Genomic DNA, 27036 nt, shown 5'->3' with positions numbered 1-27036 from the left:
CCCCGAGGAGAGGCTGCCCCTCCCCGAGGGAGAGAGGCGCACACGGAAGCTATTAACCAGCCTCACAAAGGGCGAACGATGAAAATACTGTATTTCATGGACAGTTCTGCGTCTACAGTGAGAACCCAGCACGCCCCAGGTCTCTGGTTCGTACCAGCCATGGAAGCAGGTGAGCAGGCTGGACGGGGGCCGGCGCTGTCAGCTGCTGTCAGGTTGACCTGTGAGGACACACGGGATTCGAGGCAGGCCCCAGGCACCGTGGTCTATTACAACCTCACTGTCAGGAAGCCAGGCTCCTGGGCCCAGATACTGAGAGTCAGCCCAGGGACGGCTGACATGCCGCCCACCCCAGGCGCATGAGGAAGAGCCTCCTCCCACTGGGGCCCCCCCAGACACAGCTGCTGACAAGTCCTGGGGACCAGGCTGTGCAGGGTGAAGCAAGCCCGGCCCTCGGGTGGCTGGACAACACACCACCCTGCACGTGCACCTGTGCCATGTGCAGCAGACATGTGTCCACGGGTGATGCGTGTGATGCGTGTGGTGTGTGCTGTGCACGCGAGCACCCCGCACACATGTACGTGGCATGTGCACCAACACGTGTGCGTGTGCATGCGTGTGGGTGCACATGTGCCACAGACCCAAGGAGGGAGGGCGGGAGGGAGGAATGACTGCCGGGCTCACACGCACGTCCCCCTGGATGTCTGGGCTCTGCCTCCGTGGGGATGCACAGACCCCTTCCCGAGGGATGTGCCACTTGCTGTCGCAGAAGGATCTATGATTGACATCTGTCCTCCGACTCACGGCTTTGTGCCCGGAGGGTCACAGGAATGCCAGTGCCTCTCTGTGGCAGGGAACGGAGCTGTTCCCCAACACCCCTGTTGGGAGGCGGGACCAGTCCTGGCAGACGCTGGCGTTGCAAGCTGAGTCTATATTAAAGGACATCTGGGCATTTCGAAGGCGCGACCCTTCAGGCCCCCGCTGGCCCTGGAAAGGCCTCGGGTCGCCGACGGTCTCTCGGAGCGTGGCTGCATCCCAGACTGGGCTGAGGTTGGAGCCAGTGCAGGGCAGGGAGCTGACGGGAGTCCCCACGACAGCGGAGGGGCTCATGGCAACTGCCCAGAGTGCTCTGGACTGACCGGCAGGCTGTCTGCCCCCAGGAACAAGACTTAACAACACGCACACGAAACACTAGAAAATGTTGGTGGCACCTCCTGCCGTGGGCAGGCGGCAGGGCGGGTGGGATGCCCACTAGGTTGCGCGGGCCATGCGGGTGCTGAGGGCTGCTCCCTTGGTAGAATCCCTGCCCGGTCCGTCCCTGGGCTGCCCCCCCCGGGGACCGGGCATGGCAGGATGGCAGGCAGGTGCCTGGATGTGTACGCTGGTCTGACCTCAGGTCCGTGGAGGCAGATGTGGCCCAAAGCGTCTTTCTGCTCCAGTCCTTCCTGCTGAAGGGGTCAGTGGGGTGCCGCCAAAGCTCGGTCCGGTGGTGACCCCCGCCCCCTCTTGCAGCAGAGGTCCTGGCTCTGCACTGAAGCACGCCCGGCGCGCGTGTGTGCGGCCACATGGGCGAGGGTGCCCGGCTGCCCGCTACACCGTGGTCTCGTTCCTCCAGGGCCCCGTGCGGATGTTGCCGGTGCTGTCGGAGCCGTAAGGCATGTCCCCCTTGACCAGCCCATTCTGGCCAGGGCCGCTGAAGGGCAGGGACTGCGTCCTCCGGAGCATCTCGAAGTGACCAGGGCCATGGGCCACCTCCCTGCCCAGCCGCGGGGGGCAGCCATAGGCCACGGGGCTGGCGTCGCCACCCTCGGGCTGGGTGACCAAGGGGAAGGGGTCCCCTTGGGCGCAGCAGGCCAGTGAGTGGGGCCCCACTGGGCCCTCGAGCGAGCTGGGGGGACTGTCCGTGCGGGAGCTGCGGGGGCTGCCGTCCAGGCTGGACGGGATGTGGTAGGCATACTCCTGCTCGGCTGCCTGGTGCTGGCTGAAGTAGTGTGGCTTAGTTCTGCCCTGGGGGCACCTGTGCAGGTGCGAGTCGTGCCCGAAGGCATCCTCCTCGTGCACGTGGATATGGCCCGTGCCCTCCATCAGCTGCTCGCAGTGCATCTTGGCGCAGCAGGGCGTGGCCGGAGACAGGCAGCTGACATGGCTTTGGGTGGCCTGCAGGTTGGTCATCTTGCAGTGGCTGGCCTGGGGGTGGCCGAAGCCAAGTGGCTTGCCAGGGCACGGCGAGTCCGGCAGGCAGGCCGCGTGGCCCAGCACGTCCCCGTTGGCGTCAAGTGCGGGGCGGGTGCCGAGCTTTGCTGCGTGAGGGTCCCTGCGGGAGGGGCAGCAGGACCACCAGCAGTGCCACACATCGTCCCGCTTGGCACAGTGGTGGATGAGCACGAACAGCCCCAGAGTCACGCAGAAGGCGCCATACAGACAGCTGAAGATCATGTCCAGGAAGTGGCCTTGCGACACGGCCAGCGCCCCGAAGGTCCACGTGGCCACGAACAGGAACAGCGTGAAGGCGGCGGCCCGCAGCTGGGCCTTGAACGAGTGCTCGTTCTGCAGCAGCGAGGCGGCCAGGGTGGCGCGGGCAGGCGGCGAGCCAGGCGGGGCCCCGGGGCTCTGGGCCACCTCTGGCCCCGCCAGCCGCTGCTGCTCCTCCGCCCGCTCCCGGAGCTCGTATCTGCGCTCTGGGTGGCGCCGCAGCTGGACGTAGGTGCCGAGGAAGTACACGCAGGTGACCAGGACGATGAAGGCCGCCGGCCCGTAGAAAGCGCCCAGGCTGGGCTCCCAGGCCATCCAGCAGCTGTGGGAGGAGAGCGGGTCAGCGAGGGGCCAGCGAGGGGCCAGCGAGGGGCCAGCGAGGGGCCAGAGAAGGGGCAGCGAGGGGCCAGCGAGGGGCCAGCGAGGGGCCAGAGAAGGGGCAGCGAGGGGCCAGCGAGGGGGCAGCGAGGGGCCACATGGGGCAGCGTGCCAGCTCGGGCCAGAGGTCTCCCTGGGCTCACAGGACCAGGGTGTTTCCCACAGGGAGGGTAACCGTGCGATGAGGGAACACAGACAGGGCCCTGAGACGGCGTGGATGGTGTTTAGGGATGTGGGGGGGCGCAGGCAGGAGCCGGGCCTGGTTGCGAGCTGCCTGTCTGCCTCTCTCTGGTGCTGTTGGCTCTCTCGGGTCGACTGCCTTTCCCCGTCCTCAGCTGGACAGATGGGGCACCCCGTGCTGGGCCTGGGAAGGGGGAGCCCCCGAGGGAGCAGGGCAGCTGAGGGAGGTATGCGGGGGGCTCAGCCAGTGTCACGGGGCCTGCGAGAGCTGTGCTCATGCAGCTCGGGGGCCGGCCGCCCGAGGAGGCTCTGCTCTGAAGGGCAGGAGGGACACTGCAGGGAGAGAGCCCAATGGGGACCTGGCCCCTGGGGCCCGAGACACCCAAGGATGTCACCGTCAGGCACAGCCACAGCCACCAGGTGGCCTCAAGGCAGGAGCGGCCTGAGCAGGGCCGTGGAGACAAAGGACCCCGTCCTGCTCAGAGCCTGGTACTCACTATGCAGCATCCACGCCCTCCGTCCCGTAGTTCCTGATGCTCGTGGCGGCCGTGACGCCGCAGATGATGGAAGGAGCCCCTCCACTGATGAGGTAGAGCCTGCGGGGTGGGGCCACTCACTGCCAGGACCCACCCGCACCCCCCGGACCGCCGCCCTCCTCCAGGCCAAGGAGGGGCGAGGCCCAAGTGTCCTGGCCGAGCAGCTGTCTGGGCAGCACCGGTCCAACCTGACCGAGGAGCTGCTGCCGGACCCGGCCTGACCTGGCCTTCCCCGTGCCCCACATCCCTCCGTGCCTCCCCCCAAGTCCCATAATGTCCCCTGTTCCCCCAACATATCCTGCATCCCCCACGCCCCGCATTCCTTCCTGCCTCCCCCGTGTCCTCCACATCCCCCCTTGCCCATCCCCACGCCCAGCCCCCACATCCTCTCACTGCCTCCCCCATGTCCCCCACCCCTGCTCGCTGTCTGCTGTGCTCAGGGACAGAGATGGCCTTGGCCAGGCCCAGCACCTTGGCGGGGTGGGGGGGCAATGCTTGCTCTCGTTCATGCAGCAGAAATGGCCAGAAAGACATGAAGCCCCTGAGTGGCAGTGGGACCGTAGTGGACAGGGCGGGACTGTAGGGGATACTGTGGTCAGCTGCCCAGGCCCCTCAGGCAGACGTGCTCATCCCCCGGTTGCGGGGGCTCTCGGTGGCATTCCCTCTGGAGCTGCCTCCAGCTGCAGCCCAGCTCACACCTGCTGCAGCAGGTTGCTGGCCCCCGGAGACCAGCCTGCGCCTGTGGAGGCCAGTCAGCCTGGTAACCTTGGAGAGAGGAACTACAGGGGCTGTCCCGGCTGCTCGTCGGCCCTGGAGCTTTTGTGCTGCCTGGGAGCCCAGCGTCCCAGCTGCCTGGGGGTAAGTTCTGGCATCTGACCCGTCCCCAGGAGGGCAGCAGTTCATGGATGGAAGCTGGCCCCACCCCAGTTGTGAGCTGGCTTTCCGGTCTGCAGGGCCAGCAGCTCCAGCCACGGCCATCTGAGGGCCTGACCACTGATGTGGGATGCTGGCGTGTGAGGACATCACAGGCACCTGGCCATGCAGCACGCTCCTTGTCACTTAGGGTGGGGGTGGTGCGTGATGTGCGGCCTCTGGGGCAGGACTGAGGGGTCAGCTCAGAGACCACCCCCTAGAGATGGGAGTGGTTTTCCGGGGTTTGCAAACACCCAAATCAGTGTGACGGTGTCGTGTCCCCAGTGGGGTCCAGGGCCACGGGTGGGAGTGGAATGAGCCTGCATAGGGTCACTCACAGGGGACACTGTGCCTCCCTGAATTCTGTATGCAGCGGGCGCATCCTTCCGACTGAAGGAGAAACACACATTTGGACAAAGTTAAAACCAAGAGGATTGTCAGCTGGCCTTCACGTCAAGAAACGCCAAATGAAACCTTCAGGCTGAAGGGGTGTTGTACTGGACAGAAACCTGGACGTATGAAAACCTCAGAAACACTAAATACTGGGGTAAATATAGAAGGTTTTGTTTTCTCTTAATTTCTCTAAAATATATATAACTGCTTAAGGATAGTCCCGGACTGTGCGGCTCCTCCACCCCCCGGCGTAGTCCGAGCCAGACGGCGCCCTCGAGACCTGCAGGTGAAGCTGTCTCAGCCTCTCCACCACCTCCGCCCAGGCCCCCTCGGGCCGCTGGGCGGCTCTTCCTCTGCGGGGAGCTTCATCAGGCCCCTCAGAGCTGCTCCCCCTCCCCGTCCACTCCTGGGGGACAGGGGCGAGCCGGCTCCCTGGCTGCGGTGCGGGCTCGGCCAGCAGAGGGCGCTGGAGGCCGCCGCAGGAAACTTCTTGCTGCTGCCGCTATTCGCGGTGCGGACGAGCAGGACTTGCAGTCCGTGGAGCCCTGCCCGGGCCAGTGTCGGCCTTTGCCGGCCCCAGCAAGGACCCTCCTGCAGCAGCCGCAGCTCGTCCAGTGGCTGGGGGCCCGCCCCACCCATCACCAGCCAACTCCAGCCCCACCCACTCCAATGAGGTTGTAACCCCGGGTTGGAGGGGCCGCCTCGAGAAGCTGGAAAGACACAGAAGCGGACCCCACCCTGGGGCCCCTGAGGACCAGCCTGCCTGCACCTGGTTTAGCCCTGCCCTCGGCCGTTTCTGTCCGCTCTGGAGCCCCTCCCCCGTCTGCCACCGAGCACCCAGGAGGGCCCTGTGGTGACCTCCCTGCCAGAGGTGACGGTCACCCAGGCCAGAGGAGCTGAGCGGGGGTGGGGGGGGCACATGGATGGCGGGGGTGGGGCAGGGTCCAGGCCCTCTTCTGAAGTCTGACCAGTCGGGTCATCCGGAGCCCCTGCACTGAGACCCCCGCACTGAGACTGTTTGTCACAGGAAGCCGGCATCCAGGGGTGGACACATGGCTGGCGCAGCCCAGGGGGCAAAGGGAACGTCACGTGCAGACGCGGGCAGCAGTGATCCAGGGCACCTGCCCGGGCCCGCCTGTCAGGCCAGGATCCTCCAGGGCGATGCCGTCCTCCCGGTCCAGGCAGCATCCTTCGTGCTGATCCGGCTCCTGAAACCCTAGAGATCAGGCTGATGGCTTCAGCTTCGATGAAGGAGCAGCTAAACCCCTGCCCGAGTAGCTGGCTTTCAGAGTCACTGACGTGCGTGGAACACGGCCTCTCGTGTCCAGCTTGCACTGACCAGGGTGGATGGAGGGAGGTAATAACCATCGGGGATTTGATGCCTGGAGGAAAGCTGGTGGACAGAGACCCCGGGGCCACGCGAGCGTGAGGGGCGTCTGAGCACTGACCATGACGAGCAGATGGTCTGTTCAGAGTGTGCCCTGAGGGGAAAACGTAACTGGGATGCTTCACGACCACCAGGATGCATTGAAACGCAGCAGCACATTGGCCAGGACTCACTCAGGGACAGGAGCCAGCACATGGGGCTGTGCGCTCACTTTTACCTGGAAAGGGCTCCTGTGTTCCTCGGCCAGTCTGAGAGCAGGACGCCAGCTCCTGGGTGTGGCCTCCCAGGGCCTCTGGGGACACGGGCGTCAGGCTGGACCCCTCCCGCCGTTGCACCGGAGGGGCTGAGTGGAGCCGCTAGCCCAGGGCTTGGCCGAGCACGACCCAGGTGGTGCCTGTCTTCAGAACTTCTGCTGCCCGAGGAGGGATCCAGGCAGAGGGACCCCAGGGAACTATGCCTCCACCCGCAGGCTGTCCAGAGTGGGCATCCACTGTGTGGGGGACAAAAGGACGAACCGCCAGGATGTGGGCACCTCAGCGCCAACGGCTTCTTCAGGTAAAACCCACCAGCCAACCGTAAGTAACGGGAAGCCATCTAGGTGCACTTATCAGAAAGGGCAGAACAGACCGAGAAATGAGGCTGCAATTATGTGCAGCTGAACTGGGGGTTAGCCCCCTGAGCATCTTAAAATTGAGCAAGAAGTTCTGATTCTGAGGTGGGTCCACTTTGGCTGACTCCTGCGGATCCGACGACCGTGCTGAAATCCTAACCCCGGGGCGATGGTGCCAGGATGGGCCTTGGTCATGAGGGTGGAGCCTCACGCATGGGAGTGGGGTCTTCAAGGAGACCCGCAGTCCCCCGGCTCCCTGTCCTGTGAGGATACAGCAAGAAGACGGTCATCAAGGAGCCAGGACACTGGTCCCCACCAGACACCGAATTTGCTGGTGACTTTTTCCTGGACATCCAGCCTTCAGACTGTGGGAAGTAAGTGTCTGCTCTTTAAGCCACTGACCTGTGTTGTTTTGTTTTCCTCACCCAAATGGACTAAGACATTAATGAGGGCGAAGTGGAGAGACATGTCCACTCAGAGGCCTCGGCTGAAGGGGACTGGCCAGCGGGGCAGCTGGGGAGCTGCCTGTCCCGTCCACTGGGGACCACAGTCCTGCGCGCCCTGCACGGCGGGCCAGCCACACCCCAGCGTGGACTGGACGACCTGCGAATGGCTGGGCTTGGGGACCTGTGATCACCAAATCGTACACAGCACCTTGCGTGGTGATGACACAGGCAGGCAGACGGGGACAAGGACAGAGAGAGCTTGACCAGGGCTTGAGGGGACAGATGGTCGTGGCGTTTCAGCGCCCAGTCCTCCTCGCCGTGATGGCCCTCAGGGTGGCCGCGCTGAGGCTCCCAGTCCCTCTGCACGGGGATCCCGGCCCTGCTGTCTCCCTCAGTGTCTCGGAACCTCTGGTCTCTTTCTCTCCAGCTTTTCTCCCTCTTCTCTCACCCAAACAGTCGGACACGTGTCGAGAGCTGGGGAGCTTGTCCTGGACGGCGCCCCCTCCACGGGCGAGAGTGCTGACCGCCGGCCCGCTCTGCTCCTGGACGTGTGGCGTGGGGACCCGGCTCCCAGTGTGTCCCCACCTCACTGACTGACACAGCTGCTCTGTGTGTGGGGCTGGGAGCTCAGCTGCTGCGGTGCTTGGGCTGTGGGGGCAGCCACGTGGCCAGTCCCCGGGGCCAACCTGACAGAGTTCCACCTGGCTCCCTGGACAGAAGTCCCAGTGCGTTTTGCTCCTGGAGGAAGGAGCCGGCTCGGTGTGGTCGTCCTGCGTGAAGACTCCTCCATCTGGGGTCCTGCTGGGCGCCCCCACACCCTCTCAGCCTCCGAAGTGTGGCTCACACCCTGACCGGCAAACCCCGCCCTGGGCTCCGTCCGCCACTTGTTCCTGCTGCTGGGCTGGCTTTCCAACCCAGTGAAGCTCCCTGGAGCCAACACCCCTTGACCCCATGGCGGCCCCAGGAGGGCCCTGCCGGTGCCCCTTGTGGCACAGTGACCCTGACAGTGAGCACAGCATGCCTTCTCCGCAGCCTCGTCCACGTGTCCTCTGGGGTGGGGGCTTCATGACCCTCACGGCATCTGCCTTCTGAGAACCCCCTCCCCACTTTGCACGCCCTGATCCTCCCGGATGCGGCCCGGCGTGTCTTCTCCCACCGTGGGCCCCGTGCGGGTCCTGTTCAACCGCAGGCACGGAGCCTCTGCTTCTGTGCTGAGCCACGGGAGCCCGGACGGGGCGGGGAGACCCAGGCCTCCCACGGCGACACTGAGCCTCTGGCCCCTCGTGTCAGAGCGGAGCTGGATCAGACCTCTCCCGCCCATACGGGCTCTGAGCGCGTTCACCCAAGGCCGAAGTAGACGACATTCACGGAGTCATAGCCACTTATCTACCTGTGGTTTCAGCGTGAACGAGCAGGACACGCCGGGGCTCGGGTGTGGTTTCACGTCCCTGTGGACACGCTGCTGGTCGTGCTGGGACCTCGGGAGGCGGCACCAGCACCACGGGGCACGAAGGCTGGACCAAGGCTGCGTGGACACTGGACGGTGTGGTGGGACGGGAGGCTCTGCACGGAGTCCCTCCAGGTCGCGGTGTGCCAGAGGACCCCACGATGGGCTGAAGGAGCTGTGTCCTGGCTCAGGGAGACCTGGTGGTGGGAGCCGGACGGGGCTCCTGGCCTGGGTCCACGTACAGTCTGGCCCCCTCCCTGGGCGGCTCCCCTGGGTGCCCGCTCTGCTCTCTCTTCCTCTCTCCCTGAGCCCATGACGATGCCGCCTGTGTGCCCGCGTGCTGGTTCCCCAGGCTGGGCCTCCCCAGCTGGGGAGAGCCAGGTGGTCCTGCTGCCGAGAACCCCAGGCCCAGCTGAGGCTCCGCGTCTGTCCTGCCCGCAGATTCCCATTTCAGAGGCTCCTTGTCGGCTCCAGGAGGTGCTGCCCCAGCAGGAGGCCCCAGGGCAGCACCGGCGGGCCAGGGGCCCAGTTCACAGTCACCTCACAGCCTTGAGGTGGGAGCTCTGCTCGGTGATGCCTGGGCCTGGCCCGGGGCCTGAATCAAGGTGACCCCGCAGGGCCTGGCCACACTCCACGCCTGTTCCATTCCTCACACAGGGAAAGCAGACCTGGCCGGGCAGCCACACAGCAGGACCTGCGGAGTCGCCCGCCCCCTCTCCAGCCTCCCTGGCTCCTGGCCCTGCCCTCAGAGCTTCCTAAATGTGGGCAGGGACGAAGCTCTGTGTGTTTCCCTTCCCTGGAACCGAGCTCTCCCCCCTCAGCCACGTGGCCCTTTCCGTGAGGCTGGAGTTTCCTCATCCAGCTGTCACGAAGGCTTCCAGCACAATTCTGCGGAGTCTTACTTTCCCCTGGAAACCGAATAATCTGAGGTAGATAAACAGCGCACGCACGTGTACCCAGCAGGCGGAAGGCGAAACCGCAAGGACGGTCAGAAAGGGCCTTGAGGCGAAGGAAGAGCCCACGAGACACCACAGCCTCCGGGTCGGCGGAGGCGGTGCCAGAGGGAAACCCGGGGCCGGGGCCTCCGCAGTCACAGCAGAAGGGCCTCAGACGTGGAGTCTGGCTTCACGCTGCGAGGAACACACTGAGCTCGAAACAGCAGAGGGAAGGAAGGAACAGAGACAGAGCAAAGATGACACAACGGAGGAGATTTTACTAATGAGCTGCTGACGCCCAAACTGGGACAACCTGGACCCCTCACGCCTCAGCGCCCTTGTTTGTAAAGTGGAACCAGCCACGTTCCCGCTAACGCGTGTGGGAGCGCTCTGCGAGCTACGAGGTATCATGGAACTGACTGTGTTGGACGCATTTTCTGTTCTAAACAAATGGAGAATAATTGTGAAACACACACCGACCCTTTAGCAGACAGCCTGGCAGTCTGTGCTCAATACAGGGCCTCTATTTCAAAACAGAGAGATAAGGAAATACAGAAAATCGATGGAATCGGACGGTTCTTTTAAAAGGACCAACAGAACTGGCCGACCATTAGCTAGACTAAGAAAAAGGAGAGCAGGCCAGTGCAGCCTGGGAGTTCCAGCCAGAGCAGCTAGGCAAGACAGGGAGTGGGGGAATCGGAACCGGAAACCAAGCAATAAAACGCCCGCCACGCCGACGACACGACGCGCATACGATCCACGAGGACGCCGCCGGACCTGGAAGCCATTCCAGCAAAGTCGCAAGACATGCGCAACACACAAGACCAGCGGTGTCTCTGCACGTAGGCAGTGCTCAGCCTGAGCGCAAAGCGAAGGGAGCAGTCCCGTTTACAAGAGCAGAGGAACTACTCAGGGAAGCGTTTGGCCGCGGAGCACAGACGTGCGCCCTGAAAATTGGAAAGCACTCTCAGGAAGAGTCAAAGAAGACTGCGTTTACGGACTAGATCCTGTTACTGGCATTAGAAGGCGGCACCTCCTGATGTGCCCTACAGACTCGGCGTGATCCCTGTCAGAATTCAAGGACTGTCTCTGCAGAAATGGAGAAAGCAAGTTTAATACTCATGTGGGATTTCACAGCTGATATCTTTTTGTTTCTCTTTGGGAAACTGCAGAGCGGGGCTGGGGGCTCTGGCCGCTGCCCGCACCACCAGGCCCTCCTCGGGGCTCCGGACACGTGTGGCGACCTGCTGGCCGGCTCCCCACGACACCCTGGCAGGAGGTGGTGCTGGTGATGCACAGGGACTTCCCAGCACTGGGAGCGGGGTCAGGGAGGCAGAAAAAAGGGTGCCCGTGGTTGGGCGGCGGGAGGGCCCCACTGATAAGGGTGCTTCTGGGTTGAGAACGACTTCAGGGCCCGGAGTGTGGAGGGCAGCTCATGAGCGCCCCGGGGCCTGGGAGGAAAGTCTCCAGTCCTTGGGGTCCCCACAGTCAGCCTCTGGTCTCCCCGAGAAGGCCCAGCTCATCACATAGGCTGCCAGCCCCAGGCCGGGCCGGACCAGAGAGAGCAGCAGGGGAGCAGGTCTGCAGTGGACCACCCCCCACTGCCCCTCCACTCGCCACCTCCAACTCCGCCACCCCCATGTGCACCTGTGGGGGGTGTGCCTGCCCAGACGGGTGGGGGCCGAGCACCATGTGGACACACCCTAGTGTTAAGGCTTCTTGTACCAAAGGAAGGGGACATGGGTTCGGGGCTGGTCTCCAGGCAGCACTGAGAGGAGCAGCGAGTTTGACGGGCCCGGGCCAGCCCCCCACCCTGAGCCCTGTGGCCCCTGGCGTCTGGCTGGGTTACATGCCTTTTGAAGCCGCCAGAGAGAAAACAGTGTGCTCCGCCCCACTCTTCAAAAGGCCGGGCAACTCTTCAATCAATTTCAGGCCCCAAACCATTTTGAGACTGATTTTTAGCCCAGGGGACCTGGGGCCTCCTGAGCAGGAGGAGCGAGGTGATGAACCCCCGCCCTGGCCGGAGTCCCTGCGGGAGCACCGACGGCCCGGCTGTCGGGGCGTCTGCTCCATCTGAGAACCAGGTTGTGCTGGAAACCTTGGGGCAAGGGTCCTGTTACGTAAGCAACACAGGACGCTGTTTCATCTGCCTCCGAACGGGCTTCTGCTGGGCTGCGGGCCTGCCTAGGCCTGGCCGACGGCCCTTCGGTTTCAAAGCCAGACAGAGCTCGGTCTGAGGAGCTGGGCGTCCCCAACCCCTCGCACAGGCCACTGCCTCACATTGGCAGCAGCTGCCCCTCACGGGGACCACCCGCGTGGGGCCATCTCGGGATCCCTGGTGAAAGTTTCCCAAACACCCAAGTCCCCCCGCCCCGGCCAGCGTCCAGGGCAGCCTCTGGCCGAGGCGTGAGCCACCACGAGCCGTCGCTCTGGGGAAGCCCAGCCAGTGGCTCGCGCTCTTTGAGCTCAGGTGATGCCCTGGAGACGGTGGCAGGTCAGACGGCTTTCAGCAGCTGGTGCCCAGGCTCAGGGCCACGCAGGCCCATGGGAGCCGGGCTCTTGCCAATGGCCAATTTGGATTCAGTCTTGGTTCAGAAAGTGGCAGGGTAGAGCCAGCGGAACACTGACTGTGAGGACAGCCGCCCGGTGACGGGGGCAAGCACAACCTTGTCTCCAGGAGCCGAGATTGCTCCTGGACGGGGAGTGAGACGGCCTCCTGCTGTGGCCCGGACAGACTGAGCCCCGGACAGACTGAGCCCCCAGGCTTTCCCGGGCTCGGGGCTCTGGGAGGAGGTCTCCGGCTCCCGCCAGCCCCAGGTCCGTTCCTGCCACATCCACCTCGAACCCTCCTGGCCCGAGGAAGCAATGGGGACGGCTGGCTGGAGTGGGGGCTCCTTTCCAAATCCGCCTGCCACTGGCCAAAAGGCCCAGGCTGCTTGGTCACCTTGAGACCAGCAGGTGAGGGTGACTTGGCTCCCTCTTAGGTCTCCAAGACCCATGAATGAGCCGAAGCCAAGACCAGGGTGCTGACCCACCACAGAGCCGTCTCCATGCGCGCCCACCCACAGAGGGCGCAGGGGTCTCCCAGCGGCAGCTCAGCACACAGGAGGGCACGCCCAGCATGCAGACAGACGCAGGCCTGCCTGCACTGCCCCTGCACCCCGTCCCTGGGCACCCACCCCAACACAGCGCCCCACCCCAACCCCTGCCACCTGGGCCATCGGGTCATCCTCGGGCCCCAAGTATCCTCGTGGCCAGTTTGCCGAGACCCCTGGAAGGAGGTCTAGGGCCGGGGGCTCTAGTAGCCGGAGGTGGCCAGGCACGTGTGCTCGGTACCTGAGCAGGGGCTGCTTGGGGTACGGTGGCTGGTCTGTCCCCGGGCACAGGGGGGCCTTCTTGGTCACCTGCTTGTAGATGTTCCTGGCGGTGACTCCAATCCACAGCATGGTGGACAGCGTGGAGTAGTGCAGCACGATGCCCACCTGGGGGGAAGAGGGCCAGTGAGCCCACCGCGGCACGCCTCCCCAGGTCCCAGCCGCCCTGCTTCGCGTCCTTCGGGGACACCTCAATGGTGAGAGGGAGGGAGACTGGGAGGAGCCCCAGGGTTCTCGGGGCAGACGCCACCCTGCACAGGGGCCTACGGGCTCCTGGAGACATGTGGGTCCTGGAACAGGGCAGCCTCGCTGTCCTGCGGGGAGGTGGGGGCGGGGCCCGCGGGCCGTCCTGCGAGGTGAGCACACGCTCCCCGCTCACGGCCCCTGCACACGTATACACATCTGTCTCAGTGCCGGTGCCCAGCCCCGCGGTCTCCCAGACGCCCTGCAGGTGAGTGAGACGCCCTGGGGATCGGAGGCTGAGGTCCACTCCCTGCCGGGCGAGTGGCTCGTTACTATGGAAACAGCCCAGCCGCCCATGGCCGGGGGCACTGCATTAGCTAGTTACACACTCCACACTCCTGCCTCCATCCGATCCTGAGGTTACCGTTGAAGTAACGACCTGCCACTTCAGAATGACAAGTAAAATCTGGCTGTAGATGGAAAGGATGTAAATGTTTAAGGAACACAGAGATTCTCTGAAGAAAGTAAGATTGCACCATTGTAATGATTTATCAAATCCAGAGTTCAATTTGGACCACAGGAAGGTCTGTAGTAACTGACGGGAGTGCTGTGGGGGGTGGGAGAGCCCCGGGGCCGCTGTACGGTCTCAGGTGGTTCCCCTTGTCCGGGAGGGTCCAGCCTTTCCCTCAGCCTGGCCTGGATCTCGTCACGCGGTCGTGTGTGCCTGGTGCCTTGAGGTCACCTTCTTGCCCCGGCCTGGCCGAGAGGAGGAGGCACTGGAACCGGGGGCTAGAACTCCCTGCACCCGAAAAGGAGAAAGAGGGACCGTGTGGGCCTGGCCCTCGACGGAAGCACAGTCTGACCTCCTTTCCAGGGACAGCAGAGTGGCTGCCGTCATGTGTGGATAGAAACAGAGTCGCATCCTCTGAAGGAGCCCCAGCCTCGGCCCCGCAGCTGATCCGGCCCGGAAGGCGGGGGGAAGGGGCTGTGCCCTCGCCCGTTTGCTCGGAGCCTCACCAGGCTATGCAATTTGTGGATCATGAGAAGCTGTAAAGAGCAGACCTCTGTCTCCCCGGCGCCACCTCGAGGCTGGACCATGGAGAGGTCGCTGGGTTACCTCCTCGGCTGCCTGGCCATCGCCCGGCCACCCAGCCCACGCTTCTGGCCCCAGGGCCAGGGCTGACGCACAGGCCTGGGTGGGGCCTCCGGGCCTCCGGGCCACCAGGCCGCCGTGTTCCTGACGTCACGTGGCTCTTCAGCACAGCTCACAGGCATCATTTTATCACCATAACAACCATCTATTCTCTGCAGCCACCAGAGCTCTGGACCACCTCTCCGATATCGCTTCCTTGCGATGCTGAGCAACACTTGGATGGGGAAGGTTGGCCGCAGGAGTCTATTCAGGCCTCAGGCGGTGGTGAGCTGTCACTTGTCACGGCAGGGAAAGGGCTGGGGGGAAGGCTAACGGCTGCTGACGCAGAGCCACGTTTGCTGTAAGGAGCTGGCTTGCGTGCCTCTGCCTCTGGAGGCCGAGGAGCCCAGACTCTGCTGTCACCGAGCTGGAGGCCCAGGAGGCCGACGGTGTGGTTCCGGTCTGGGCCTGAGTCCAAAGGCAGGAGGCTGAGGTCTTTCTTCCTCAGGCTTTTGTTCCTCTCAGACCCTCGTGGTGGGAGGGGCCGCTGCTGGGCGCACGTGTGCCCTCCCCAGGCCACTGGATCGGATGCTCACCGCCTGCAGCCACACCCCCGCAGACCCGCCCAGGAAGCTGTTTGACCAAACGCCTGGGCATCCGTGTTTCATCAGCTCGACATGAGGTTAACTGTCAGGCCTCCCCTCTGGGTTCTAAGCTGTGCCTCCCAGGGGTCTCTCTTCTCCAGTGAGTGGTGGGCGGGCCCGGCCCACCCTCTGTGACATTAGCCGTGTCTGCAGTGGGCGGGCAGCAGGAAAGTTCACCGAGGGCTCCTGAGGTCCCTATGGCCGCTCTGCCCCCATCGCTCCTCCTGATGCGCCCGGTGGGTTACGTCTGGCCTGCGTGCCACCGGGACCGCCCTGCCGGGATGCTGTTCTCCCTGCTCCGCACGGCCGGGGCCAACGCACGTCTGCGAGTGAGCGGGTGATGCCCTGCTTCCCTCAGGAGACGCAGTCGGAAAGCCAGGCCGCAGCGACACTGGGCCCGAGCCTGCTCCTCTGGTGGTCCTGAGGTTGTCACCCCGAGGGGACCGGGTGTGTCCCACGCTAACAGGGCCCCTGCAGATCTCGCCTCTCCAGACCCCAGGCCTGCTCGGCCCCCGCCCATCACGCACTTCGGGGTCCACCCGGCCTCCAGGAGGACGCCTGGCCTCTGGGAGCCTCTGTCTGGCTGGCGGGCTGGAGGACAGCTCCCGGCTTTGGGGGAGGGTGGGGCTCCCAGGACCACAGGACTGGGAGGGGGACTGGGCCTGGCCGTACCGTCAGGATCCCAGGGCCCCTGCTGTAGAGTCCAGCACGCAGAGTGCAGACATGAAGGTGACCATGCATTTTGCTGCTTCCAGACGGCGCCGCGCCACAGCAGGTGCTCACAGAGGACAGCGAGCTGGTTTCCCGGGGCTCCCCCCGTGGTGCTTCCACGCTGTCCAGAGGCTGACAGGAGCGTGTCTACCCCTCAGCACGGCGTTCAGATATGTGCTGGTGACTTTTCTGCAGGGCCCCGGGAGCGACTTCCCGATGGGATGTCAGCCCTAAGGTGGATTTGCAGGGAAGTGACGTCCCTTCTGTGTAGAGAAGCGGGGGAGGCTGGGGCAGCGGTGCTGTCTCCGGGCCTGGCTCCTGCTTGCAGGTGGAGGGTGTGTGGGCAGGAGCGCACACAGAGTCTTCCCCCAGGCACCCCCGGGGCACGTGCCTTTTGGCCACTGATTTCCAGGGTGAGTCGCCAGCCACTACTGTCTGTGCAGGTGAACAAGTCATCTCCTGGGGACAGATGGCCACCAAGGTCAGCCGGCACACGTGGGTGTCAGGTGACAGCCTGCAGCAGCCCCCACAGCTGTCAACAAACTCTTGTTGAATTTATAGCAACCAAGGCTGTAAGGGGAGCGTGTGACTTCCTAATGCAGGCAGCTGGGACACTCCCTCCAATTGCTTCAGGCAGATAGACACCCACCAAGGCCTTGGTAAGATGCCCTGTGGTCCTTGGGCAGCCCCCACCAAGCCCCTGCCTGGGTGCTGCAGGTGTCTGTCCACCTGGAGGAGACTGTGCACCTGGAGGGGATGGTCCACCTGGAGGTGACTGTCCACCTGGAGGGGATGGTCCACCTGGAGGAGACGGTCCACCTGGAGGGGATGGTCCACCTGGAGGAGACGGTCCACCTGGAGAAGACGGTCCACCTGGAGGAGACGGTCCACCTGGAGGTGACTGTCCACCTGGAGGGGATGGTCCACCTGGAGGGATGGTCCACCTGGAGGGGATGGTCCACCTGGAGGAGATGGTCCACCTGGAGGTGACTGTCCACCTGGAGGGGATGGTCCACCTGGAGGGATGGTCCACCTGGAGGAGACGGTCCACCTGGAGGTGACTGTCCACCTGGAGGGGATGGTCCACCTGGAGGGATGGTCCACCTGGAGGGGATGGTCCACCTGGAGGGACAGTCCACCTGGAGGAGACTGTGCACCTGGAGGGGATGGTCCACCTGGAGGGGAACGTGCACCTGGAGGGAACTGTGCACCTGGGGGAGACAGTCCAGCTGTGGGAATATCCACTGGGCTGAGCCAAGTAAGCGGCTGGCAAGAGGCTGGAGAGAGGAGAGCCTGGGTCCCTCGGTGTCCAGCTGCAAAGGTGCGTCGGGCTGCCTGTCCTCGACTGGCAGCTGACAGAAGGGCCTCTTCTGAGCTCCATCAGGACCGAAGGGCAGTTCATACTCCCCCTCTTTTTAAAGAAAGTTCAGGCGAGGCTGAGGGGTGGGAAGAAGACCTTTCGTGGCTTGTCCTCTCCATGCCCGGAGCCGGAGCTCCCTTTTCACGCGAGTGGGAGCAGACCTCCCCAGAGCGAGCTCCGCCGCGGGCCGTGTGGGGCGGGCGCACGTGGCTGTCTGTGGCCTGGGGCCCCGTGACCTGCCAGTGACCGAGCCCCCTCCCTGACTGGGAGCTGCACTTCCGCGGGGTCTCTCCTTCTTAACCGGAGTAGAGCTGCTTTACGGCGTTGGGCCAGCGATTCAGTCACACACACACAGACTCCTTCCCGTTCTAAGTCGTCAAGGCTGCTGACTACAGCTCCCTGCGCTGTCCACGCGCACCCGTGGGTTCTTACCTGGACCGAGGGGGCAGGGGGCCCCGCCCCACGCTTCTGCCCCACAGCCTCAGCGGGAGAGGCGGGTCGTGTCCCTAGCTCTGGGTTGAGCTCCGTTTGTTGGGCAAGGAATGTCTAGTTAACATGTCACCTTACGCCTTGGAGAAAGCTGGTCCAGTTGAAAAATAAATCAAATGACATGATCGAACGCTGGGCCAAGCTGCAGACTCACACGGGGAGAAACTGCGATGCAGACCCTGGGTGCGTAAACGCCCCTTCACGAGAAACACCTGAGCAACACTCAGCTGTCATCCCGCTAGCAGGGCACTTGCCACGCGCCTCCCCTTCGGTGGGAGAGCTGACGGCCCTGCAGGTCTGCAGGGAAATGAGGGCAGGCAGCACTCACCGCCTGGCACACGGTGGGGTGCTTGGTGCGGTTGATGCCGCCGGCGAACACTGAGAAGGTCAGAGCCGCGTGGAAGCAGAAGTTCAGGAGCGCGTGCCGGCCTTTCCGGCTGATCCGGATAGCGCTGCGGGGACGGAGAGTTCGCGTCAGGACCTGGCATCTCGGGGCGCAGCGCAGGCGGGAGCCCGCTCGCCGAGAGCCACGTCCCGTCGGTGGGGGAAGGGGCTGAGGAGCTCAGAGCCTGGCTGAGACGGGGCCGAGAGCGACACTCCGGAAAGACCAGACTGTGGGAAGGACAGACCCTGCTGGATCCCCCTTGGTCGGTGGCCGTGGGGTGGCTTGGTGTTAAGTCCCCTGGGGAATCTGGAGCACCTGCCCGTGGGACAGGTGAGGACACTGAGGCCCTGAGACCTTGGGGCTTGTCCAAGGTCACAGACAGAGAGGGGAGAGAGGAAAGCCACCAGCCACGCCTCCTGGTTCCTGGGACAGAGCTCTCTCCGCTCTGAGTGGACGTCTGACACCTGGTGGCTCGGACGCACTGGAACACCCCCCCACAGCCCAGCCTCTCCCTGGACTAGGATGTGCCTGTGGCGTGTCCATGTCCACGACCACCCCGGACCCAGTGATAGCCAGACAGACTGCTTAGCCTCTGCCTGCTGCTGTCATCGCTACCCCAGCTCCTCTGTGGCCTCAGTCGCACCCAAGCCTCCTCCCCGACCCCAGCTGTGGACATGACTCTTATTGTGGACTTCACGCTGCTGGGGGCCAGCATCCCGCCTCACATTTCTCAGTGAATCTTCATGTGATGCCCTCTCCCCAGGCAGAGGTGGCCCGGGAACCAGCTCAGCAGGAAACCAGCTGGACTCTCCTCTGGACAAAGCAGAGGCAGAGCTGCCCGAAGGGCTCTGCCGGCTGCTCCAACTGCCCAGAGTGGGGCGGCCAGGGTGTCTGGCCAGTGGAGGGGGTGGACTGCAGCTGACTGACGAGAACGGGGAGGCTGGCGTGGAGGGCGTGGCTGTCCCTGAACCTTTGGCCACCCTCGGCCACTGCCAGGCTCGCGCCGGCCTGCCACCTGTGACATCCCTCCTGGGCACTTCTTGCTACGCGAGGGCAGGGGTCTCCCAGAGGGTCTGCACTGGAAGGCGGGCGTGCGTCCAGGGCAGGGCGCCTCACCTGCGGTGAAGGACGTAGGTGGCGGCGGAGGCCAGCAGGCAGAGCAGCATGACGGCGGTGCAGGCGTACACCACGGGGTGCAGGAACTCCCCGGGGGCCTGGGGCAGGGAGAGGACGGCCCTCAGATCCTGGAGAGGACACAGAGCAGAGCGTGACCCACGTGGCCGGGTGCCTGGGCAGACCCACTGGGCTCTCCCTCGGCCCTGGGCTCTCCCTGCGTTGGTGGGAGGATTCTCGGATCAGGTGGGGACTTGCTGGGTCTCAGCAGAGGCGGACAGTCTGTTTGGGCAGGGGAGGACAAACACTGCCCCGGTGGGTCTGCTTCGCTGCGAACGTCTTTGTGGGCTCTGACGGCAGCTCCCGAAGGACAGTGTTTCCGCTGTGCCCGGCAGCTGGCCTCTGGCCTCTGGCCTCCTTCCCACCCAGTGCCGCTGATGGAGCCTCGGGGCACCTGCGTCTGTCAGAGGCGCTCGCTCAGCTGAGGGCACGGCTGCCCCGGAGGCCTGGATGCGGCTGCAGAGGCAGCAGCTCACATCAGACCACCCCAGGCCCCAGGTCTGAGCCTCACACCCACCGACGCTCTGCTTTTAGGGACATGGCTCAGGTGGACGAGGTCACAGGACCAGCGTCCCTGTAAGAATAGGGACAGTGGGAGCTCAAACACGGAGGAAGGGCCGCGGGCCCACATGGTGGGAAGGAGCTGTCTGCACACCAAGGAACAAGACCTCAGGAGAAAGCGGCCTGCGTGCAGCTGTGCCTTGCACGTCCAGCTCCAGGACCGCAAGAAAGAAATTCCTGTGGTTTAAGCCACCTGCCGTGTGAGACTTTGTTACTGTCACCCTTGGGGACAAATGCTCCCCACTGGGTGGGTGGTCTGGCTCTCGGTGCTCAGGCCAGAGGGTGAAGTCCTTGCTTGACCCCCAGCCCAGGCCCTGAACCCCCCACTTTGCCCCCATGGCCCCTGGGGGATGTGCCTGGCTCTGGGAGGACAGGCTGGGGGCCGTGCCCACTGGTGAGGGCTGCCAGAACCCCGGTGAGGCCCCAGAGCTGCCCCCATGTTGACCATGGGGTGGGTGGTCAGGGCGGGGCCTGCCTCTGCACTGGCCCCGTCCCCAGGCCACGGCGGTGTCCAGTGCTGACATGCCCACCCCGGGCCAAGGGCGGCTCCAGACGCACAAGCCCCAGGCAGTAGGCGCAGCTGGTGGAGCCTCCAGACCGGGAATGGGGGATGGAGAGATGGCCGGAGAGGCTGTGGCCCGTCCACGGCAGGAGGCAGAAAGCAAGCCTGTCTGAGCCCTCAAGCTGCTTTTCTCCTGAGGGACACCTGTCATTAGCCCAGCTGAGATGACACCTTGCCAGCCAGCAGGTGCGGGATGTGCTCAGAGGGAGCCGCCCACTACCCAGTGGGGCCTCGGCCCCGACTCGGCCCCGACGCAGGGACTTTGATGAGGACGGCTCTCTGTTGTCCTGGCAACGGCTGATGGAGTCCCATCACCTGGGAAAGGCCCTGAGTGACGTGGACGCCTGGGGGCTCCTCAGCGTCTGGCTGTGCAGGGGCCCGGCTGACACGCGAAGCAGGAACAGTGTCCGGTCCCAGAGTGAGCCGACGGCCAGGGAGGCGCTGGACAGCCACTCCACAGACCTCACCACGGCCGCCCTTGTGCTTGGGGCCCGACTGCCCACGGGCTAGGAAGTCTGACTGGCAGGTGTGGACGTGCACAGACCATCAGTGATGCCCACCCGGACACACGGGCTGTCAGTAGGACACATGCTGCTCACAGCCCAGATCCCAGGAAACCACGAGCTCAGGAGGAAAGGCAGCCTCAAGGTGACGGGGATGCAGAGTGTCCCCAAGGGAGACCCGGAGGTTCTGCTGGCTCCAGCCGCCTGGGGAGGCATGGCCCTGGGGCAACGGGCCTGGCACGGCTTGCAAGGACGGTTTTTCCCAGCCTCACACAATGCCTGGTGGAGCCACTGCCTAGGGCGTGAAGGCCACGGGGCCCGGTCCCGCAAGCAGGAGCCTTCGCCTGGGGAGGGGGGCCCCCATGACGGGCAGAATGGCCCAGTGGAGAACAGGCATTTTGTAAGAAAGAGTGTGCAGGGCCGGAAACACAGGCTGCCCCTCATTTCTCAGGGACGTTCAGCTCCCACTGGCGTCAGGGACACCGGGGCGTCCTGACCCCGGCACATTGCCATCAGGGTGGCAGGAAGGGGACCCGCGGCTGAGAGTCCCAGGGCACTTTTGCACCCGTCAGGTCGAGGGCACCAGCCTCCTGTCAGATGCAACTCAAGGCGAACATCGCGGACACCGGGTCTCCTTGGTCAAGCCCTGACCGCAAGTGGCCTTTTCGCCTGTGGTTCGTCTGAGAGCCGTCGGCTGGGAGCAAGCGGGCCCAGGTCCCACAGGCGGCCACGTGTCCTGGGCCTGTGCCCGCTCTTTTCATGGAGACGATGGTTTGTTCCTCCCGTAACATCAGCTGGGTCTGAGACCCCCTGACTCTTCACAAAAGCCCACCTTGGCTTCCGGTTTCACGTCTGCACGCGAGAGCCGCTCCAGGACCGGCCGGTGCCCCGTCCTCTCACCGACCCTATCAGGACCATGTCCTCGGTGCCCCGAGGTGAAGGGCCCGGGTGTGTCCACCTTCTCGGGGTGTCGTCATTGTGGTGTGAACACTGGGGAGCTACCTCGCTGCCCCTAAAGACCGAGGTCAGACCCCTGACTCTTGTCTGGGGTGGGGGTAGGGGCAGCGGGTGGAGAGGGGTCGAGGAAAGCTAGCCCGCGCTTCCCAAGCAGCATCCCCGCAGGGACTGGACGGCCGGGGTCCCTGTGTCCGGGAGCCATCAGCACATCTGGCCCTGGGAGGGGTGTCCAGCAGCCGGACCGTGGTGGCGGGCTCACCTCCAGACGCGTCCTATCTGCCACTTCATTCACACGCACAGACCCTCTGTCTTAAGCCAAACAAGGGTCAGAGCTGGTTTTCCTGCAGCAGGAACGCACCCTGGAGCATCAGTGCAGGACCAGTGTTCGCACAGCCCGAGGTCTCCCCACCTCCGGGGCTCCTGCCTTCCGGTCGAGGCCCCGGTTTTGGGGCCTCACCCAGGTGAAGGGGTCCCTGGCCCCGAGTGACTGCATCCACCATGTATGTTTTAGAAGAAACAGATTCAATTCCATTTAGCCTCCTGGTTTTTTTTTCTTTCTCTAAATTAGAGTTATCAACAGTGCTTTCTACATTTTTAGAGGTGACATTTAAAATTCAAAGTAGGTAATGCAAAACGGAGATACGTTTTATATTTTAAAGTTCACACATGTACAAGTTCCTCTTGGAAGAATCCACCCTGCAGGTGTTCCGTGGGCAAAGTCCCTGTAATGGCCCAGCACATGGTCAAACAGCATCGAGCTGACTGCCTTCTCTGGACACGACCTTCGGGGGCTGCGGGGCCGTCAGGGCTCCTGGGACCAGTGACAGGGACGGAGTGTGCAGAGGGGTCCACAGAACCCACAGACAAGCTGGGGTGAAGGCCACCGCCAGCCTCCTTGGCGGATGGCCGCACGCCGGCTGCCGGAGCCGCAGTCCTGCCCCCGGCTGTGGGGCTGGAGCCCACGGGTCCCGTCACTTCTGCGCCCGCAGGATGGCCGGCGGGGCTGCTGTCTCCTCTGAGAAGCCCTGGCCCCGCTGTCCGTGGAGCCTGCAGGCGGGAGCGACCCACCCAGGGCAGCAGCCCCCAGGCTGGTCTGTTCCCATTTCCGCTTTTCTGTCACGTGTTATTACGATTTTCCCCAGATGTGTCCTTGCTGGTAGGCACTGCAAATCAGCTAAACCAGGATGTCAAGAAAGCCGAGAAGGAGGGAGGGGAGAGGTCCACTCCGGGGTCGCTCGCGTGGCCTCTTGCAGGCCGAGGTGCGGACCATCTGCGGGCGTCCCTCCCGCGCAGCGAGGCGTCCGCGCTGGGTCTGCGGGCGGCCGGGGCGGGCAGGGCTGTCCTTCCTCCCAGTCTCGTCCCAACCAGACTGACCTCGGGGGAGCCTGCGGTCCCTTGTGTGCTGTTTAATGTGGTTCCAACCTCTCGATCTGTCAACCTTCCGGGACAGTGTCCCGGGGGGAGCAGATGCAAAAGGTAAGTAATTTACTCATTTGGAGCACAAGTTACCCTAACTGGACATTTCCGTGGCTTGTTGCTGTCTTCTGAGGATGTGTGGGCCGGCTGAAGTCTGAAGAACTTTGGAGAAAAATACATTGAGAAATATCACGGGGGTTTCCTTCCAGACGGGAGGTCACTTGCTTAAAACTGTCAACACAGACAGAGAGGAGCCATCGGGTGGGCGATAAACTCTGCGAGAGGAAGGTAGGTTTTAGAGGTTTATAGAAATTGAAATATTGGACTGAATAAAGAGCAACAAACCGGAGGAACTCCCTGAGCCTCTGAACTGGTGTCGCGGGCGGATGCGGGCGGTGGGAGCAGCAGGTTTGGCTGGGGTCCCGCTGGCTCAGACAGAGCCCCGACGCCCTGCGGGCTCCCTCCCTCCCAGACCACCCACAGCCCCGGCCTCCAGTCTCTGCCCTGCAACCTCCCTGGTCTCTCCGGGGTTTCAACTCCACTCTTGCCTTTTGAACGTGGGTGCTTCCGTGCAGAGCAGCGGCGTCCTGAGCGTGCATGTCTGTCTTTGGGGCAGGCCTGGCCTCGCGCCCTGTCCTGGTTCCGGGCCCTGCAGGACCTGGCGAAGGATGCCCTGACACACCGAGGTCAGGCCATGCCTCCTGGGCCTGGGCCACACGGAGCAAAGCCACCAGCGAGGCCATGGTGCCACTGAGGCCCCAGCATGAGTGAGCGGGTGGGCTCACCCTCTTTCCCGAGACAGGTGTGGTGGCACCACCGACTCAGGGAAACAGCACACGGGTTTGGACGGGTTTCCCTCCGACTCCAGAGCCTGCCACTTTGTTCCCTTGAAGAGCACTGTGCCCTGAGCTGACAGTGAGGATCACAGAAGACTACGGGGCGCAAAGCCGCTTGCATTTTGGAACCTGCTTGAACTTGACAGCTGGCAGCACCATCGCGGGAACAGCCGTGCAGGTCAGCCCCTGACAGCAGCTGTGGTCAGTGCTGGGCGGGTGGGCGGGGGTGTGAGGCCTGGGATCTACCCGCTGGAGATGGGGCTGCAGCCCCCCAGCCCCCCGGGGCGGCGCCGGGAACTCACCATCCTGCGGGCGCCGAGGGCACGCAGGCGGCGTGTTCAGAAGGTGCGTGGGGCACCAGCAGTCCCACAGGAAATCGCCCAGAGAGCAGCGTGGTTTCAGCTTTGGTCGTACCTGCTGGCGACCACGGCGTCTTTACAACTGGGGGCCGGAGGCGCCTTGTCCGACCACAGGGGTTGGGGCAGCTCACCGCCAGGGCCAAGCGGGTGGTGGGAGTGTGGCAGGGCCAGAGCCAGCCCTGCTGGTTCTCCTCCCCTCGTGCCCCAGGGCCACGGGCAGCCGCCCAGGTGTCTACACCTCAGACTCTCAGACGCGCTCAGGAAAGTGCTTGCAGCCGAGCTGCAGCCCACACGCCAGGCTGGGCATTCTCTGTCCTTCCGGAAAGCCTCTCCAGCGTAAGTGTTACTTGTCAGGAATAAAAGCTCAGCGCACAGCTGAGATTCCAAACTCTCCGGGCGAGGGTAGCCCAGCTGATTCCCGCAGTCTTGACGGGCCTGCGTGGAGTGGGCTGGGGGCCGGGGTGGGGAGAGGGTGGGACGGACTCGAGGAGGAGGGCCCCCAACCGGGGCCGCCCGGCGGTTCTCACGGGAGGGCCAAAGGGTCAGACAGGAGGTGGAGACGGGGCTGATGCTGGGGAGGACAGCGCACATGCGCAGGGCCCGAGGGGCCGTGCTGGCCCCCTGCCCTGACCTCTGGCTCACCCTTCATCTGCCAGTGACAAGGACCCATTTTGCAAACGAGGATCCAAATGTGAGGATACAGAACCTCGGACACGGCTGCCCCAGAGGCCTGGACGTGCTGGGGGCAACAGGTGGCTGGCTCGGGTCACCGAGCTGGAGGTGCAGCTGGGCTGTGCCTGGAACGTGACCCTCAGGCCTCTGAGAGGCTGGCGCCGGCCCCCAGCCTGCGGGCCGGGGGGCAGCTCTGCGGGCAGCGCTGACCTCTGGCTAAAAGCTTCTCCCTTGTTTTGACATTTCAAATTGAACAAGAAGATGCACCGGTGACTCAGAACCCCTCCTTGTGGGGAGTCGCATCTGCCCTAGCGACTCGCCGTCGTTGTCCGAGCCTCGGCCACCTTGGCCTCCCTGTCCTCCGGCCATCGGCATTCCCCGCACGCGCTGGCCGCTGTCCCTCACACACACACGCATACACACAATGCATTATTTACAGGCGTCAGCCTTTCCGGAATCCAAGCGGGGGGGCAGCACAGGAAGTGCCCCTGCCTTCAGGACGAGCCCCCCCCCGCTGCTCACGGTGGCCGCACCCCCTTCTCTGGAGAGAGACCCGACCTCCAAGCTCGGTGTCCCTGCAGCGGAAGCCCACCCACATCCCCTGCCATCAGTTCAGCCAACTTTTTGGGGGAAGGGGCCGGCAGGGCTGCGGTGGGCAGCCGCGTGTGGAGCCTAGGGGCCGGAGTGGGAGGCGCCCAGCCCGGGGCCGGAGGAAGCTTTCACAGGTCACAGCCTGGGGTGGGGGCAGGACGCCGTCTCCCGTGAAGCCAGTGAGTCAACGCTGCAGCCTGCCGGCACCTCATTAGTATGGTCTGTGAGCAGCCAGCAGAAGGTCCACTGGGCGAGGGCAGCCTGGAGCCCCGGCCCCTGCCCGCAGCCTGGCACGGGGCAGTTCCTGCTCCTGCCCGGGGCCCGTGCGGGGGTGGGCGGCCCCGCACGTACTCACCATGAGCACAGAGAAGTCACTGAGGTGTGAGCAGGGGGTGGAGGTGGCGCTGCCTGCCCGGCCGATTATGTTGCACCCTTCTCCCCTCCAGCTTCCATGGCCGTCTGGAAGGTCAAGGTCCCGAACAGCGGCCACGGGGACGAGCCCCTGGCGACCGCGGTGGGGCGGGCAAGGGTGGAGAGGCCTCCCCCATCTGCGAAGACAGGGCAGGGTCAGGTGGGGGGGTCCCCCTCCGCAGGGGACCCCCAGCATGGCCGGCAGCACCTCCCAAAGTTGGCCCCCACCTTGGCTCCTCTCCACCAGCCAGCCTGTTGGAGTGTCTGTCTCGGGCCCGTCTGGGCAGCAGAGGTTCCGGGCCAACCTGGGCCTCAGGGCCTCGGAGGGACCTGGCCCACAGCCACACGCTGCGCGGGGACCCTTCCTTCCCCGTGTTTGAAACCCCACCTCTGCTCACCATCCCAGCACAAGACACTCAACCCAGTCTTGGGCTGCAAGAAACACGCACGGCCTGCCTGTCAGTTTAAATCAAGGGAGTCAACAGAGCTTGAATTAATCTCCCAGGGAACAGCCAGCCCGGGCGGACGGAAGCCTCTGCTGCCTGGACATGGCTGGACCTCAGGGTCTGTGTCCCCCCACAGACTGAGTCCTTTGGCGGCTCCGGGCCGTCAGTGGAACCCAAAGTTATCCAGAATCTGCACTCGGAACAGCAGGAATCGCCTCCCTGGCTTGGCGCCCAGGAAGCGGCCAGGGAGTGGACACCACGGCCAGTGGGCTCCGAGCTTGCCTCCCCGGGCCCTGTCGCTGCCTCACTGGGGCCCACCTGCCACAAACCCCGGAGACGCACAGTCCAACTTCTCACCTATTTTGGTGAAAACAGCTGGAGTGGCCACGGTCCTGTGCCTCCCGTTGGCGGCGAGCCGCGGTGAGTTCTCGGGTCTGGGGAGCAGTTTTCCATCCCAGAGGCAGCGCTCTGGAGCCTGCAAGTGGAGTTATCAACAGATTGCAGGACCGCAGCCCAGCGCCGGCCGGGGCTCTGCACCCCGGAGGATGAGTCAGAGCCAGGAGCAGCCGACATTCAGT

At 64.2% G+C, this 27036-nt stretch overlaps 1 protein-coding gene across 1 annotated transcript; it reads right to left on the bottom strand.

Annotated features, from left to right (window-relative positions):
- Window positions 1–74: 74 nt before the first annotated feature.
- On the bottom strand, window positions 75–27036 carry ADGRA1 (adhesion G protein-coupled receptor A1). The gene is made up of 7 exons (XM_072972383.1): window positions 26816–27036; window positions 25957–26149; window positions 19088–19215; window positions 17915–18038; window positions 13030–13175; window positions 3525–3623; window positions 75–2791 (listed from the first exon to the last, which is right to left on the bottom strand). Exons 2-7 carry the CDS (start codon window positions 25957–25959, stop codon window positions 1588–1590), a joined length of 1704 nt encoding a protein of 567 aa, XP_072828484.1. The 5' UTR covers window positions 25960–26149; window positions 26816–27036; the 3' UTR covers window positions 75–1587.

Source organism: Vicugna pacos, chromosome 11 (genome assembly GCF_048564905.1).
Source record: "Vicugna pacos chromosome 11, VicPac4, whole genome shotgun sequence".
Lineage (NCBI taxonomy): Eukaryota > Metazoa > Chordata > Mammalia > Artiodactyla > Camelidae > Vicugna > Vicugna pacos.
The sequence above is the reverse complement of the archived record's forward strand: the minus strand, read 5'-3'. Positions and strand labels throughout refer to the sequence as shown.